Source organism: Euleptes europaea, chromosome 21 (assembly GCF_029931775.1).
Source record: "Euleptes europaea isolate rEulEur1 chromosome 21, rEulEur1.hap1, whole genome shotgun sequence".
Lineage (NCBI taxonomy): Eukaryota > Metazoa > Chordata > Lepidosauria > Squamata > Sphaerodactylidae > Euleptes > Euleptes europaea.
The window spans coordinates 9,816,470-9,831,591 of record NC_079332.1 but is presented as its reverse complement, the minus strand read 5'-3'; the positions used below and the strand labels follow the sequence as shown (position 1 = coordinate 9,831,591).

The window sequence follows — 15,122 nt, the reverse complement described above, 5'->3', positions numbered from 1 at the left end:
TTCAATGGCCAAAGCAGGCCATTTTCTCCAGGGGAACTGATCTCTATCGGCTGGAGATCAGTTGTAATAGCAGATCTCCAGCTACTACCTGGAGGTTCAGTACAGGAGTAAAGAATACTTATAAGTGCAAACAAATATTTATATGCTACCGTGTCTAATACAATACACACTTCATAAATATACAAAAAGAACCATTCATACAGTTGTAACACACATACACAAAATCATCTCTAGGATGGTGGTGAATGGAAAAAGTTCAATAAAAGGTGCAGTTTCTCTCAAGATATGCTCAACAGTCTTCGGTATTCATTCCATGCAGGTAAGTAGAGGTAATAAATATTAATTCGGGAGGAATAACTTCATGGAGGATACGGCCGTTTCAAATTCTTGACAATTTGAATTCTTCATCAGTCCTTCAAGCATTTTCCTCTTATATTGCACATCTTGATAATAAATTACAAAGCGCTGGATATAGTTCAATTCCCACGAAGGGTAACATTCACAAGTGTAGCCATGTATGCGACGTGAAACTAACTCGTATTCTTCGAAGTATTCTTCGCTCCTGTACTGAATTTCTTATCCTTTGATACTAGTACAGTGGTGTCTATTTTGTCCTCCACTACCTGGAGGTTGGCAACCCTACTTATAAAGCAAGCATAAGGGCAGCGATGATTGTTCACCACTTTCCACCAATGCTAGCTAGTACAGAGACAGCTCTGGGCGGGAAGTTCAGAACCTCATTGGCCAGCGTCTGTCAACAGGGCAAGGCCAAGCGGGGCAATTGCTTTTCCCACGCCTTATTCATGCGTTCTTTCGGTCTGTCCTTTCCCAGCAAAAGCTTAGCAGAAAGAGGCCTCCAGCTCGGAATGTCCTCAGCGTCCCAAGTCCACAGAGACCAGCTGCTCCAAAACCTTCCTCTAGCGCCCAGGAGCACACGATAAAAAAAAAAAAAACCCAATATGACACGGCAGAAGGAACAGTTACATAATGCCTGAATCGTTAGAATTTGCTGTCTGCTTGAATTTTGCTTGGCTGGTCTTAGGGAGTAGGGCTTCACCATCTTGGTTCAGCCTTTCCAACTTTCAAAGGAAGGGAGACTTTGGTTTGCGCTCCCTGAGCCCCAATTTTTGGACAAAAAGTGATTACTGGAAAGGAAAGAGAAAGAGAGAGAGAGAAAGAGGACCACCTCATGATTTCAAAATGTCGAGAGCCGGCGTGGTGTAGTGGTTAAGAGAGGTGGTTTGGAGCGGTGGAGTCTGATCTGGAGAACTGGGTTTGATTCCCCCACTTCTCCACATGAGCGGCGGAGGCTAATCTAGTGAACTGGATTTGTTTCCCCGCTCCTACACACGAAGCCAGCTGGGTGACCATGGGCTAGTCACAGTTCTCTTAGAGCTCTCTCAGCCCCACCCACCTCACAGGGTGTCTGTTGTGGGGAGGGGAAGGGAAGGTGATTGTCAGCGGGTTTGATTCTTCCTTAAGTGGTAGAGAAAGTCGGCATATAAAAACCAACTTTTCTTTTAGGCATTTTGGGGGCCCAAGCACAGGCATTTAGGATTGGCAACACCACGAACGTTGCACAGATGTGTACCTGGAACACGGCTCTCACCCCACACAATGAAATATTTCTGACACAGCCCTCCCTGCTGGACAGATCCCGTATCATCCCAAACTATTTATTTATTTAAATCCAGATGATTGCAAAGGGGTAGCCGTGTTATAGCAAAATAAAACAAACCTCCGAAGCAGCTTAAAGACTATCAATATTTTATTCATTTTAAGATGTGAAGGCTTCGCGTAAGTGAGCTGAGAGTCACGAAAGCTCATACTGAAATAAATGTTGTCAGTCTTTAAGGCACCACCAGACTTTTGTTTTAAATCTAAGAGAACACCTCTGACCACTCGTCCGAGGCAGAATACAAATGAGCCAAATTAAAAGGTCAATTCCTCAGAGCAGAATTCTAGCCTGGCGCCACCCCTCCAAAGCGACACGTATTTATGCGGTCGTTTCAAGGGTTTTCCTCAAGTGGCGACGCTACAGCAGTTCTTTTGGAAAGGAAGCTTCTCGATCCAAGGAACTTGGGTGATCCAAAATATCTGGGTCACATTGCATTGATGGCGATCCGTTCCTAGGAACTTCCGACGATGAATCAGGTTATATATGATAACAGCCCAGAGAGACACGATCGAGGCAATTTGGGCAGCCAATCGTCACATTCTGGTGACCCAGTTTTCAACAGTTTGAACTGAGAAACGCGCTTTCCGAAGACAGGTTTGCTCCTGTAGCATCAAAACCAGGCACGTTTTGCCTTTACAGTGAGCCGAGGTATCTCTCCTTTGTTGCTGTTGTTGTTAAATTGGGCGATGTCAAATAGACGGATAAAGGCGTGGAGGAGGAGAATTCTACGTGCCTTCTCGGTCACAGAAGCAGCTGATAGCGCAGAAGCAAGGGAAGTTTCCATTCCCCTGAACGGACGCAGAGACTGCTGCTTGTTATTCAGCTGCTGTGCTGCTCTCTCCTCAATTGCTGAGCCTGTGCAGAAATCTGAGAGAGCAATTCTCTCCTTTTTTGCAGTCCCCCACCCCCCCACCGCTTGAGGACTTTTACGTAATGAAGCACTACAGGGACTGGGGGCCCTTAGGTTCAAGTATGCTCGAACTGCCAAGTCGGATAAGGACAGTACAATTAACAGCTGCCGTTCGACGGCGAATGTGAGAAGCATACTCCGAGCAGGAACGTGGCACAAGAAATCTAATCTAATTGCTTAAACAAAAATTTAAGGACAAAAGGTATTTTGATTCACTGCTTTTCTTTAAGAGCAAGGCCGGCCTTTGCCAATAGGTCCTTCGACACAAAGCGCTGGTTTCGTTCTCAGAGAGGCAAAGTGTACGAGCCGCCGCAGTTATCCCAATCTCCCTGCCACATTTAGGTATGTTTCAGTGAGCACGGGCTCGGGGACTGCCGCTCCGTTTCCTGCAGGCAGCCAGGCAGCCAGGCGGGGGGAGTGGGGGGGGGAGAGAGAACTCCGGTGCTAAATCAGAAGTTTGTACTTTATTGGAATGGAAAGAATGAGCACAAATACCAACGAGCATGTTCTCGTTCCACACAGCTGCTCAAGGCACGGCTCTGCATTGGAAACGGCGCATGTTTCATAAGCGTGCTGGAATCTCTCGTTCCAGCAGTATTGCCGTCAGGGGTTTCGAGATTTGTTTGTTCGTCCTGTATGGGCTTCGGGCAGAGGACCCCTCTACCCTCCTCCACCCCACGTACACACAAAAGTGGGGAGCCCAAAGGAGGAGAGAGCCCACCAAAGGAAACAGTGGCCAAGCTCAGTCTGTACAGCTCCCCACTTGGGGATGCATGCAAGCATCAACACACACATACGCTCTCCCCATAGGGTTGCCAGGTCCCTCTTCGCCACTGGTGGGAGGTTTTTGGGGTGGAGACTGATGGCGGGGTTAAGGGAGGGACGGGGTTAGGGGAGGGACTTCAATGCCATAGAGTTCAATCGTCCAAGCGGCCATTTTCCCCAGAGGAACTGATCTCTATCGCCTGGAGATCAGTTGAAGAATTGGTTTTTATATGCCGATTTTCTCTACCACTTAAGGGAGACTCAAACGGGCTTACAATCACCTTCCCTTCCCCTCCCCACAACAGACACCCTGTGAGGTAGGTGGGGCTGAGAGAGTGTGACTAGCCCAAGGTCACCCAGATGTCTTCATGTGAATGAGTGGGGAAACAACTCCAGCTCACCAGATTAGCCTCCGCCGCTCATGTAGAGGAGTGGGGAATCAAACCTGGTGCTCCAAGTCAGACTCAGCCGCTCCAAACCACCGCTCTTAACCACTACACCACGCTGGCTCTCCAGTTGTAATAGCAGGAAATCTCCAGCTAGTACCTGGAGGCTGGCAACCCTATCTCCCCATTACACAGAATAGGTTGGGTCCATAGGTATCATTCTGCCAGCAGAACAGCACTACTACTGGTAGAGGAGGGGTTTTTTTTGGTGCACACTTCCTGCCCCCCGCACGCGCACACATGCGCATCTAGTGTAGACCCCATCCGAAAATGACAGCAAGAGGGCAGAAGCTTGGGCAATAGAACCAAAGCAAGCAATCTTGACCCTCTGAACAAAGTCTCTCACAAAGGCTTAACACCCTCAGTTAACATTTTCTTTCTCCCACTGCCCTGAGAAACAAAATCTTGCACCAGCTACAGAACGTGACAGCACCAGTGCTGGGTGACAACCTCCAGATTAGAAGCCAGCTCCTAAAGATATCTATTCCACAGAGTTCGACAGGTGTGGTTTCCCAGTAAGTATATTGAGGACTGCGGCCTAAATCTGCGACAAAATCCTTTGAAAAAGCATAATTCTGCATGAAACTGAACTGTCAGAAGGGAAAGAGAACCAACATTACCTGGCAAGGAGTTGCGATTATCTGTACACATGGAAAAGATTCTTTCATACACCAGCTTTCCTGCAAGAAGGACATTCAAGTTTATTGTTTTAACATATGAGGATAGAAAACAGCTAAGTCACACCTTTCGATAGATTGGCAGCCATGCTTTAGAGGGCTTGTGACGTGATTCTGGATGACGGTCACCGGAAAACCTGAGAGATACTCAAAGGCCATAGTACAAACAGCATGCATCCGGCTGAATCCAATAGGTTGGCTCCAGAGGAGGATTTGCACGGATGGAAGGGAGGGTCAATTTTCACTGATCTCCCCTTCCCACAGACCTCCAACGCCCCCCTATGCTATTCCTGTCTCCCTGGAGAATCCTCTTTGAGGGCATATGGGTTGTACTGGTATGTGTGTGTGGGGGGTGGTGGTGGTGAGAACATCCCACTCCATGGATGGAAATCCCTTTAATCTGTGGAAATCCCCCATGGGAGCCAAGCCAATTACTAAATAAGCATCACAACGAAAAGCACTATACCGCATTTTTACCCACACCTTGGAAGGAAGAAAAAGAGTTGGTTTTTAATATCCCGCTTTTCTCTACTATAAGGAGTCCCAAAGCGGCTTATAACCGCCTCCCCCCCACACCCAACCGAAAACAGGCACCTTGTGAGGCAGGTGGGGCTGAGAGAGTTCTGAGAGAACTGTGACTGGCCCAAGGTCACCCAGCAGGCTTCATGTGGAGGAGCGGGGAATTGAACCCGGTTCTCCAGATAAGAGTCCACCGCTCTTAACCACTACGCCACGTCGGCTCTCTGGGGGTGGCCTTGGCCCAGTCACACACTTGCAGACTAACCTACCTCGCAGGGTTACTGCGAGGATAACATGCAGAAGAGAACAAGGTAAGCTACTTTGGATCCCGACTGGATACAAAGGTGGGGGATAAGTGGGCGATAAGGAAAGGGCATGAAAAAATACTGGCTTAGATTAAAGGTTATGTCACGGTTTCGTTTTCTTTGCTTTCTCGCTTGCCACAAGCCTTCAGGACAGGGTGGGTTTTAAAAAAACCTAAATAAAATAAGGTATAATACTTTACTTGCTCTCCAACCCAAAGAATTTCCCGTTGTATTATACTGCCACCTAGTGGAAACAAGAGACTTCTCAAGGCTACGTTTGCCAGATTCTCATTTGGGGCCGTTATTTCCCAAGTTGTTCACAAACTGTTATTTATCAACATGGCGTAGCTCCTATTTGCGTTGAGGGCCAACTGAAGAAGAAGAGGCGGACAAACAGCTCAAGGCAGATATTTGGGGTAAGGGCAGTGGGCAGTGTCAAACCACTCTAAAAGTAGCCTCTAAGCCCTGATTGGTTAGATTTTTTAAATGTAGTTTCCTGTGCATCGCTTGCACATTGAGGAGAAAGGTGCCGCTATCACTGCGCTGGTCTGCAATTCCTCAAATGACTGAGCTCCCTCTAGGAATCAGCTTTCTACGGCTGTTACTTTGAGCATCCTGATGATGGCCCATCGATCCTTTTTATGTAGCTTTGGGAAAAGCCAGCAGAGAAGGGCATACTTACAGATGCTTCTATGTATGGTCAGCATAGAAGAAGAGTTTGTTTTTATATGCCGACTTTCTCTACCTTTTAAAGAGAATCAAACCGGCTTACAATCTCTGTCCCTTCCTCTCCCCACAACAGACCCCCTGTGAGGTAGGTGGAGCTGACAGAGCTCGAAGAGAGCTGCGACTAGCCCAAGGTCACCCAGCTGGCTTCCTGTGTAGGAGTGGGGAAACCAATCCGGTTCACCAGATTAGAGTCCGCCGCTCTTAACCACTACACCACACTGGCTCTCAAGCACAACAAAATGCTACTGCAGATCATATGACCAAAGGACTTTGAAAATAGGTTAAAGATCTCTGAAGATGCTGATAATGTTATTTGGGGGGGCTTAAATCCACCCAAGTCAGAGAGGTGGTGGGCAGGTCATATTACATTGTCACCTGTGTTTTGCCTGGGAAGGAACATCTGGTTTTCTCTTCCTTTACCGAACAAGAGATATTTCAGTGCTGTAAGCAACTTTCTGTAAACTGAGACCTTTAAAAGGAAAATGCAATCTGGGGGAAAGGGAAGCACACATCCACACACGCATTACTGAATGTGTTTTGTGGAATATTCCGCTGGAAACAGAAAATGAAAATGCATTCTCACTGCTGGAAAAGGTGAGCTAAATTAAGAATGGGATAATACTGAGACATTAGTATGACTCAAGAATCCTAGTTTGGATTTGCAAATATCCAGTCTCAAAATTCTGAATGAGAGGGAGAAAGAGGGAGAGAGAGCTCAGGATCTCCCACTAAATTTCAGCTAACAGGACAGACAAAATAACCTTTCCCTAATGCATAAGTAGTAGTTAGAATTTACTGCCACAACACAGCCATCATTTTAGGCAGCTTTCTAAAAAGTTTAAACAGATTCATGGTGCAATGGTAGAGAAATTGAATCTCTGTGTGCAGAGGCAATACACGTCGGAATACCAGGTGCCAAAGACAATCTACAGCAGAAGTCCACCACTTTTATTCCATCTTTGGCTGCTGGCGGAACCAGAATGCTGGACTAGATGGCCACCGGCATGGTCCAGCAGAGTAATTGTTAGGCTCTGGCATTCTTAACATGACTTCCTTTTAAACCCAGGAATCTGACATCTAAGTCCCATTCTGGCTACTATATTTGTGTGACCACAGCCATTTTGGAAAATCTACAGTCAAACACCAACAAGCCCCTGGCTCTACCTCCAAGAGCTCTTTCGACACAGAACGTTAGTTAACTTTAACTACGTTTTGCTCATTGTAGTTATAAGCTCATAGATACATATGGGCGATTCCCACAAAGTTTATCATTCAAAAACATTATAAAAAACTTATCAGAACCAGACCTAAGGGCTGTCAAACATCTACACAGATATGCCCATTTATTTTAAAAGTCATTTTCCAGATAAAAGCAAGCCTGTCAGAGATGCATGGAACATTTCTTTTTTCAGTTTTCAACAGGCAGCAACTGTATTTCTTTCTGCAACTGCACAGGGATTTAGAGGAAGGGAATCTCATGGCTACTCTGGGGGTCTTCTCAAGCAGTATAATCTCTGCTCGCAAAAATTACACCTCAGCAACCCTCAATCTATAAAAGGATCCAGTTTCGGTACTTACCGAATGTGTCAAGGATATCGGTTATCAAGACGAATTTGCTCGGATAAAACTGAATGACGCTTGTGTCTGATAGAAGTTTCGAACACTAGAGAGAGACGGAGAGGGCTGAGCTGTGTTACGACTATCTTATTTGAACTGGAAGGGAAGGAGATTCACTGTCACCTATTCCTTACTTCCCCATCCTCCTCTTCCTCCTGCCTGACCTTATTTGCTGCTTACTTGTCCAAATGGAAGCCAATATTTATCTAGCATGTACATTTTTGAACACATGAACACATGAAGCTGCCTTCTACTGAATCAGACCCTTGGTCCATCAAAGCCAGTGTTGTCGACTCAGACTGGCAGCGGCTCTCCAGGGTCTCAGGCAGAGGTCTTTCACATCCCCTACTTGGCTGGTCCCTTTAACTGCAGACGTCGGGAATTGAACCTGGGACCTTCTGCATGCCAAGCAGATGCTCTACCACTGAGCCACGGCCCCTCCCCATCATGTTCTTCCTCTAAGGAGCTTCCTCACATAGCTCTCTCCTCCTCCGTTTTATCCTCACAACAACAGTCCTGTAAGGTAGGCTAGGCGGAGAGAATGTGACTGGCCCAAGGAGACACACAGCAAGCTTTCAGGGCAAACTGGGGATTCGAACGACACTGTAACGCTCAAACGCCCCTCGCCCTTATGCTGTGGGTCCAGACAGCAAATGTTGGAATGGCTCTTAATGATGCAGAGCCATATAGCAGTACTACAAACAGAAATGACTGACTTTGAGCAAAGAGGAGCAAGTCCTCATGATTTTATCTAGCAAAAAGAGATGAAGCAAAACCAGTTCCTAGCCATCCCTCAAACACCCAATTATGTGTGCCACACTTAAGCCAGCGTGGTGTAGTGGTTAAGAGCTGTGGCTTGGAGAAATGGAGTCTGATCTGAAGAACAGGGTTTGATTCCCCACTCCTCCCCATGAGCGGCAGAGCTAATCTGGTGAACTGGGTTTGTTTCCCCACTCCACCACCCGAAGCCAGCTGGGTGACCTTGGGCAAGTTACAGCTGTTAGAGCTCTCTCAGCCCCACCTACCTCACAGGGTGTCTGTTGTGGGGAGGGCTACCTCCCAGCCCTTTCTGTGCCCTCTACTGAATCAGACCATCAGTCCATCAAAGTGAGTCTTGCCTACTCAGACTGGCAGCGGCTCTCCAGGGTCTCAGGCTGAGGTCTTTCGCGTCGCCTGCTGCCTTGCCCTTTTTAACTGGAGAGGCCGGGGATTGGACCTGGGACTCTTCAGCATGCCAAGCACATGCTCTACCACTGAGCCGCGGTCCCTCACTCTGTGAACACTGGGAAAGTCTTCATCCAGTCACAGGACCAGGGCTCTCATGAGAGGTCAGAGGCCACAACAGCTTTCTTGGCTGCCTTCCTGGGTATTGCCACCCGTCTGCTCATGCTATCTACCATACCTAAATGCCAGTGAGTCCCTCCCCCCCTTGCTTTCTGTTCCATCAGACACGACTTGCAGACCCCCCACCCCCGGTATACCTTTGCGAACCCCAGAGCATGAAGACCCCAGCTTGAGCGGAAGAGGACACCACATTATACTTTTACAATTGTGTACATCACTTCCACACCCAATTACTCCGTGCGGAACACTAATTAAGACTGACCTGAATAACTATCTTCAGAGCTTTTACTTTTTGATCTGAGGCCCAGGCGTCCTTCAAAGACTGATTCAGTTCCTCAATCCGGTTTGTGTAGTCTTGCTGAGTCAGGTTTAGCAGCTCTTTCTGCGAACCCTGAAAAGAATGCAGTGGATTAAACGAAAAGTTATTAAGGTACCACAAAAAAAGGACAACGCCCACCCACCCTCAAAGCTTCTTTCTTTCCGTTCGGACTGTGGCTGGAATTTGCGAAGTTGCCAAGAGGTACATTACATAACAATCATTGAAATTCAACAAGAGTTGGACCCAGGTGAGTTGCCTTTGAAGAGGGACGGCTGGCATTCTTTCGGCATTTGGGCTTGTGGAACATCAACGGGTTTAATAGAACCAATCCCCTTCTGCCCCTTCTGCACGCGGGTTCAAGCCAAAGTGCTTGCTCACCTCTTCAAGATCGTCCAGTTCTTCTAGCCGTGTCCGCACTTTCTCAGAAACCACTGATCCAGGAGTAGTTGCTTTTCCTGCAAGATATTATATATACCATGCCGGTACCACATCGTAAGTTATTTTGGATCAAGGCGAGCCATGGCTACACCTCTTCAAAATCAGCAAAGGAAAATGCAGAATGCCCAGATGTCTCCAGAAGCAAGAATGACCACCCGGACTATATGGGTGTGCGTGCGTGTGTATGAATTGGACACTTCAATCCAGCAAATGTGTTTTCATCCATAACATTTCCAATGGAAAGAGTAAAGTAATGGAAAGAAAGGATGAAGAATGAGACAGGGAGCCAGACCCAAAGAATTTGCCAAGGTTATCATTTCAGTTTGGGGTGGGGAGGGAATCTTTGGACTCCACGTGTAAATTCTCAAGACCACTTTCCCATGTTATAGTGTAAAACAAACTAACACAGACACATTGGAACACTTTTTTTAAGCACTCACAGCAAGTCATATATTGTATCTCACATCTGCACATCCACCTACTGTAAATTAGACCTAAGAACATAAGAAAGGCCATGTGGGATCAGACCAAGGTCCATCAAATCCAGCAGTCTGTTCACATAGTGGCCAACCAGGGGCCTCTAGGAAGCCTATAAACAAGGCGACTGCAGCAGCATTATCCTGCCGGTGTTCCACAGCACCTAATATCATAGGCATGCTCCTCTGACCCTGGAGAGAACAGGTATGCATCATGACTAGTATCCACTTTTACTAGTAGCCATGGACAGCCCGCTCCTCCATGAACATGTCCATTCCCCTCTTAAAGCCTTGGAAGTTGGCAACCACCACCACATCCTGGGGCAGGGAGTTCCACAATTTAACTATGCTGTTTAACTATGCTCCTTTATTTTTTCCTACACTACAGATGGGAGGAAGTAGGAGGAGACAGGGACTAGAGTTCCCACTAAATTTCCTGAATCAGTAGGGCGAGGATGGAGTGACTGCTTACCTTTCTCAGATCCCATGTACAAGTTCTGCAAGGAAAACAACCCTAGTTTAGAATATATCTTTCAACTTATTAAGAATTTTCATCTACTCGCTAACATCTACGAAAGTGTAACAACATAATCTTTACCAGGACCAACAAACATACACAGTGTGTTATGTGAGCTTTTGGGTCTCACAAAACTCTTCCTTAGGCAGGAAGGGTTTCTTGCACTTTTCCTCCTTCCTTTGTTTAACATGCTGCTTGAGGAAGTGCAATGTGAAACCGAAAGTTTACACAACACAATGTGAATTCCTGATTGGCTTTCAGGGATTTTCTTCTTCTGACGGACCAACACAATTCTCAATTTTTTATTTATTAGAAATATAAATCATTATTACATTAGAGTTTGCAGTCCAGTGAAGTATGCCTCTATTTTTTCTCCTTCTGTGTACTAACATTGGGGTTATGTATAAAACAGCCACACACAACAGATTCAGAGGGAAGCTATGCTGGTTAGTGAACAGTTAGAACACTCAGTATTGCTGTTGATTATGCTGAAATTATTCCCCCCGAAAGCCATGTGACACCTTAAAGGCTAATGAATTTATTGTGCCAAAAGCTTTATAAGCGAGGCCTCATTTTGTCAGATATGCACAAAGTGGGCTCTGGTGGTAAAATCTGACAGAATCATAGAATCACAGAGTGGGAAGGGACCACCAGGGTCATCTAGTCCAACCCCCTGCACAATGCAGGAAATTCTCAACTACCTCCAACACACACACACAGTGACCCCCGACTCCATGCCCATAAGATGGTCAAGATGCCCTCCCTCTCATCATCTGCCTAAGGTCATAGAATCAGCATTGCTGACAGATGGCCATCTAGCCTCTGCTTAAAAACCCTCCAGGGAAGGAGCGCTTACCACCTCCCGAGGAAGCCTGTTCCACTGAGGAACCCCTCTGTTAGAAAATTCTTCCTAATGTCTAGATGGAAATTCTTTTGATTTCATTTCAACCCGTTGGTTCTGGTCTGGCCTTCTGGGGCAACAGAAAACAACTCAGTACCCTCTCTATATGACAGACCTTCAAGTACTTGAAGATGGTTATCATATCCCCTCTCAGTCTTCTGCCCACAGTAAATTCCTTCCATCTTTAAGCTGTCTCAGAACTCTGTTATTTTGGCTTCATCGGGCTAACATATCTATCCTCTTGGAATTTATGCTGAAAATTAAATGTGTTCTGTGTACTTTTTAAAAAGTCACTTTTATGCTAGAATCAGTGGCTCAGCATCATGAGAGTCTTCTTACAGACACACAACTTTTTTAAAAAGTAAATGTTCACTCACAATGGACAGTTTCTCATTTGTCGTGTATCGAGCAAGGATTTCGCCCCGTTTGCTTGACCAAGGCTCAAAATCAAGCCCTACAGTGAGATTTTCATCTTTATCACGTTTCTTCCTGGCACCGTCCTAAGGAGGAAGAAAGGAAGAAGATGTAATATCCTCATGCTGGTTAAAAGTTTGACTTCCTATACAGGTTCAGTTCAGAGAAAAAGCAAAACCATGGTTTATTTTAACTACTGTTAGTTTGTGAAACCAGGATGCGCCTCCACAGATACCCATTGAAACCCTGGTTTGCCCCAACAAATGCTGGTTTCTTCACTCTTTTACTACTTCCCCTAGGGATTCTTACAGTGTATTCCTAAGGAGAGCTACTCTAGTCTAAGCCTATTGAAATGAATGGGCTTAGACTGGAGTAACTCTCCCTAGGCCTGCACTGTTAGCTGGCATCCCAGCCTGCACTGGGGCAAAGGAAGCACCACGGAACAAGTTAGGACATCTGTGTTCACATGTCACACAAAGCCATGGTTAAGACTAACCATGGTAGATAAAACAACATAAAACCATGGCTCCAGCTTTCAGGTCTGACCTTTATTAATGATGGTTCGTTAATTGGCCCTCATTTGGACAACCAAATTAACACAGAGAGATAGTTGAATTAAACCATGATTTTGCATGACATAGTCATACTGCAACCACATCCTTTTTTGTCCTCTGTAAAGGAATTTCACCCAGATTGATACAGAAACATGGACAGATTAATATTAAAACAGCCCCTGCAGATCATAAAAGGGTAAAGGGTCATTACTGACCTATGGGATGACTTCATATCATGATGTTAACTAGGCGGTTTGCCATTACAGGGTGGTTTGCCATTACCTTCCCCAGTCATCTCCACTTTACCCCCAACGAGCTGGGTACTAATTTTACCGACCTCGGAAGGATGGAAGGCTGAGTCAACCTTGAGCCGGCTACCTGAAACTGATTTCCGTTGGGATCGAACTCAGGTCGTGAGCAGAGCTTCACTGCAGTGTTGCAGATTACCACTCTGCACCACTGGGCAGATCATAAAGGCAGCAATATATCATTTCTGTTCAGGTGCAGTCTAGTTAACACCCTGGCTCTTGAAGGTTACCACATTAGAAGCAGTCAGCGCTGGATCTGCGGTGGCTGCAAACAATGACAATGGATCGGTGCCGTCCAAAACACTGCTCAGAGGGTCCATCATCGAACTGGAAGAAGAGGAGGAAGTAGAAGAGGTGCTTCCTTTCCGGCCCAGTTTCTTTGTCTTAGATTCAGTTACCTGAGGAGGAAATTATAACAGTGAGGAGGGCATGAAAGGCTCCCAGGGCAATCGAATCCCTTTTCCTCTGCTTAAAATGGATGCAACTAAGCTTGAAATTGTAGAACAAGAAATGGAACATTTAAACATTTCAATCCTGGGAGTAAGTGAACTAAACTGGACTGGATTAGGACATTTTCAATCAAAAAATCATGGAGTGTTTTACTAGAGGAATGACAAAAAAAATAGAAGAAACGGAGTTGCTTTAATAGTGAGGCGAGATGTAGCAAAGGCAGTCAGGAGCTATAATGCAAAGTCTGATCGAATAATATCAATCAGACTACAGGGAAAGCCTATCAATATAAGCATCATTCAAGTTTATGCCCCAACTACAGATGCTGATGAGGAAGAAACTGAAAGTTTTAATGCAAGTGTTCAGGAAGAAATTGATCACACACCTAAATGCCATGAGTCGGAAGCGACTTGATGGCACTTAACTTAACTAAGGCTGCACCACAATCCAGAGTTCGGAACACCTAAGCCAGGGAAACAAGCCAAGATGAGCTTAGGCACAAGTAATGTAGAAAGCTAGAAACCAGGACTTCCTGTATCCCAAAGAATTCCACCCCCCAAAGCTAGAAAACTGAAATGTTTGGAAGACTCATTTTGCAGCAACTTTGGTTAAGCTAAGCAAGCCGGGGTCTGGTCTCAGATGGAAGATCTCCTGGGAATCTATACATGCTGGCTTGGGTTAAGCAAGGGGAGATAGGTAGGATACAAATGTAACTGCTGCAAATTGTGCACAGTAACTTTTCAAAAACCTCACTGGATACAAAGATGCGGTATAAGTGAACAAATAAAGAAACTTGCCCCTGCAGCTTTTGGGAAAGGGGCTACCAGGCAAGCAGGTGAGTCACACCTGTCTCATTACTCCTGTCTCATCACATCCTCTGCACCACCAGCAGCAGCATTCTGAAAGCGCTCCTGACCATCGGTGCGACTGTTTTGAGAAGCAGAAAATCACACAGCGCTTTAAAACACATAGAAAATGTTAGTGACAAAGACTCAGAAGCTTACTGTAATGGGTTTGAGTGGGTGGTAGTCTCCAAATTCTACAGACACAGCTTCCAGCCTGCATGATTCAAATTCCCTGGTATAGTTCCTTGATCTTGCATGCCTGAAGAAGAAAAGTGTTATTGAAGCTTGTATGGTTAGCAAATACACTTGACTTAGCATCCCCCATATGGCAAGTCTGGATAAGAAAAGACGCAAGCAAAGCTGCATTTTCCTAATAAGTCCCTTGTCTGCGAGCAGTTCATTGTAGAGGGGCCAGGAAGAATTTTATTATTGCATAAAATGATATGGAGACCACTTCTTCAGATGCTTTGAGCGGATCCCTACTATGCAGATATTTTATCTAGTGGTATTTTAAAAATAGCAGGGACAAGGGACCACCATGAAATGAAGCGTGCAATGTAATTATTTAAAATGTAAATCTTTTTTTTTTAAATCCAGAGTTCACTGGCTTTGCGAAGATGTTTAATAGCTACACTGAGTTTTTAAAAATCCCAGTCTATTTTTCTTTTTGTGGGGAGGGGGGAATGTGAAACATTTTATTAAAAACAAATCTTGCTGACTGAGTCTTCACTTCACTACACCTGATCCAGTTCAAGCCTACAAAAACCTCATGCCACAATATGTGTTGTTAGTCTTTAACTGTGCAATCCTAAACAGAAATTGACCAGTTTAAGTCCACTGAAGTTGACAGGTTTAAAAGGGTGTGACTCCGCTTAGGATGCAACTGTAAAGTGCCACTACATTCTTTTTT

The 15,122-nt window shown here is 45.6% G+C and overlaps 1 protein-coding gene across 1 annotated transcript in view; it reads right to left on the bottom strand.

The window, feature by feature from the left end:
* Positions 1–15,122, bottom strand: part of VPS35L (VPS35 endosomal protein sorting factor like) — a 67,193-nt gene that overhangs the window by 49,207 nt on the left and 2,864 nt on the right. Inside the window, exons 2-9 of the mRNA XM_056866195.1 lie at positions 14,372–14,471; positions 13,148–13,315; positions 12,019–12,141; positions 10,696–10,720; positions 9,688–9,764; positions 9,253–9,381; positions 7,608–7,692; positions 4,420–4,479 (exon numbers count right to left, since the gene is read on the bottom strand). Coding sequence (XP_056722173.1) covers positions 4,420–4,479; positions 7,608–7,692; positions 9,253–9,381; positions 9,688–9,764; positions 10,696–10,720; positions 12,019–12,141; positions 13,148–13,315; positions 14,372–14,471 — 767 coding nt within the window. The remainder of the gene's footprint in view (positions 1–4,419; positions 4,480–7,607; positions 7,693–9,252; positions 9,382–9,687; positions 9,765–10,695; positions 10,721–12,018; positions 12,142–13,147; positions 13,316–14,371; positions 14,472–15,122) is intronic.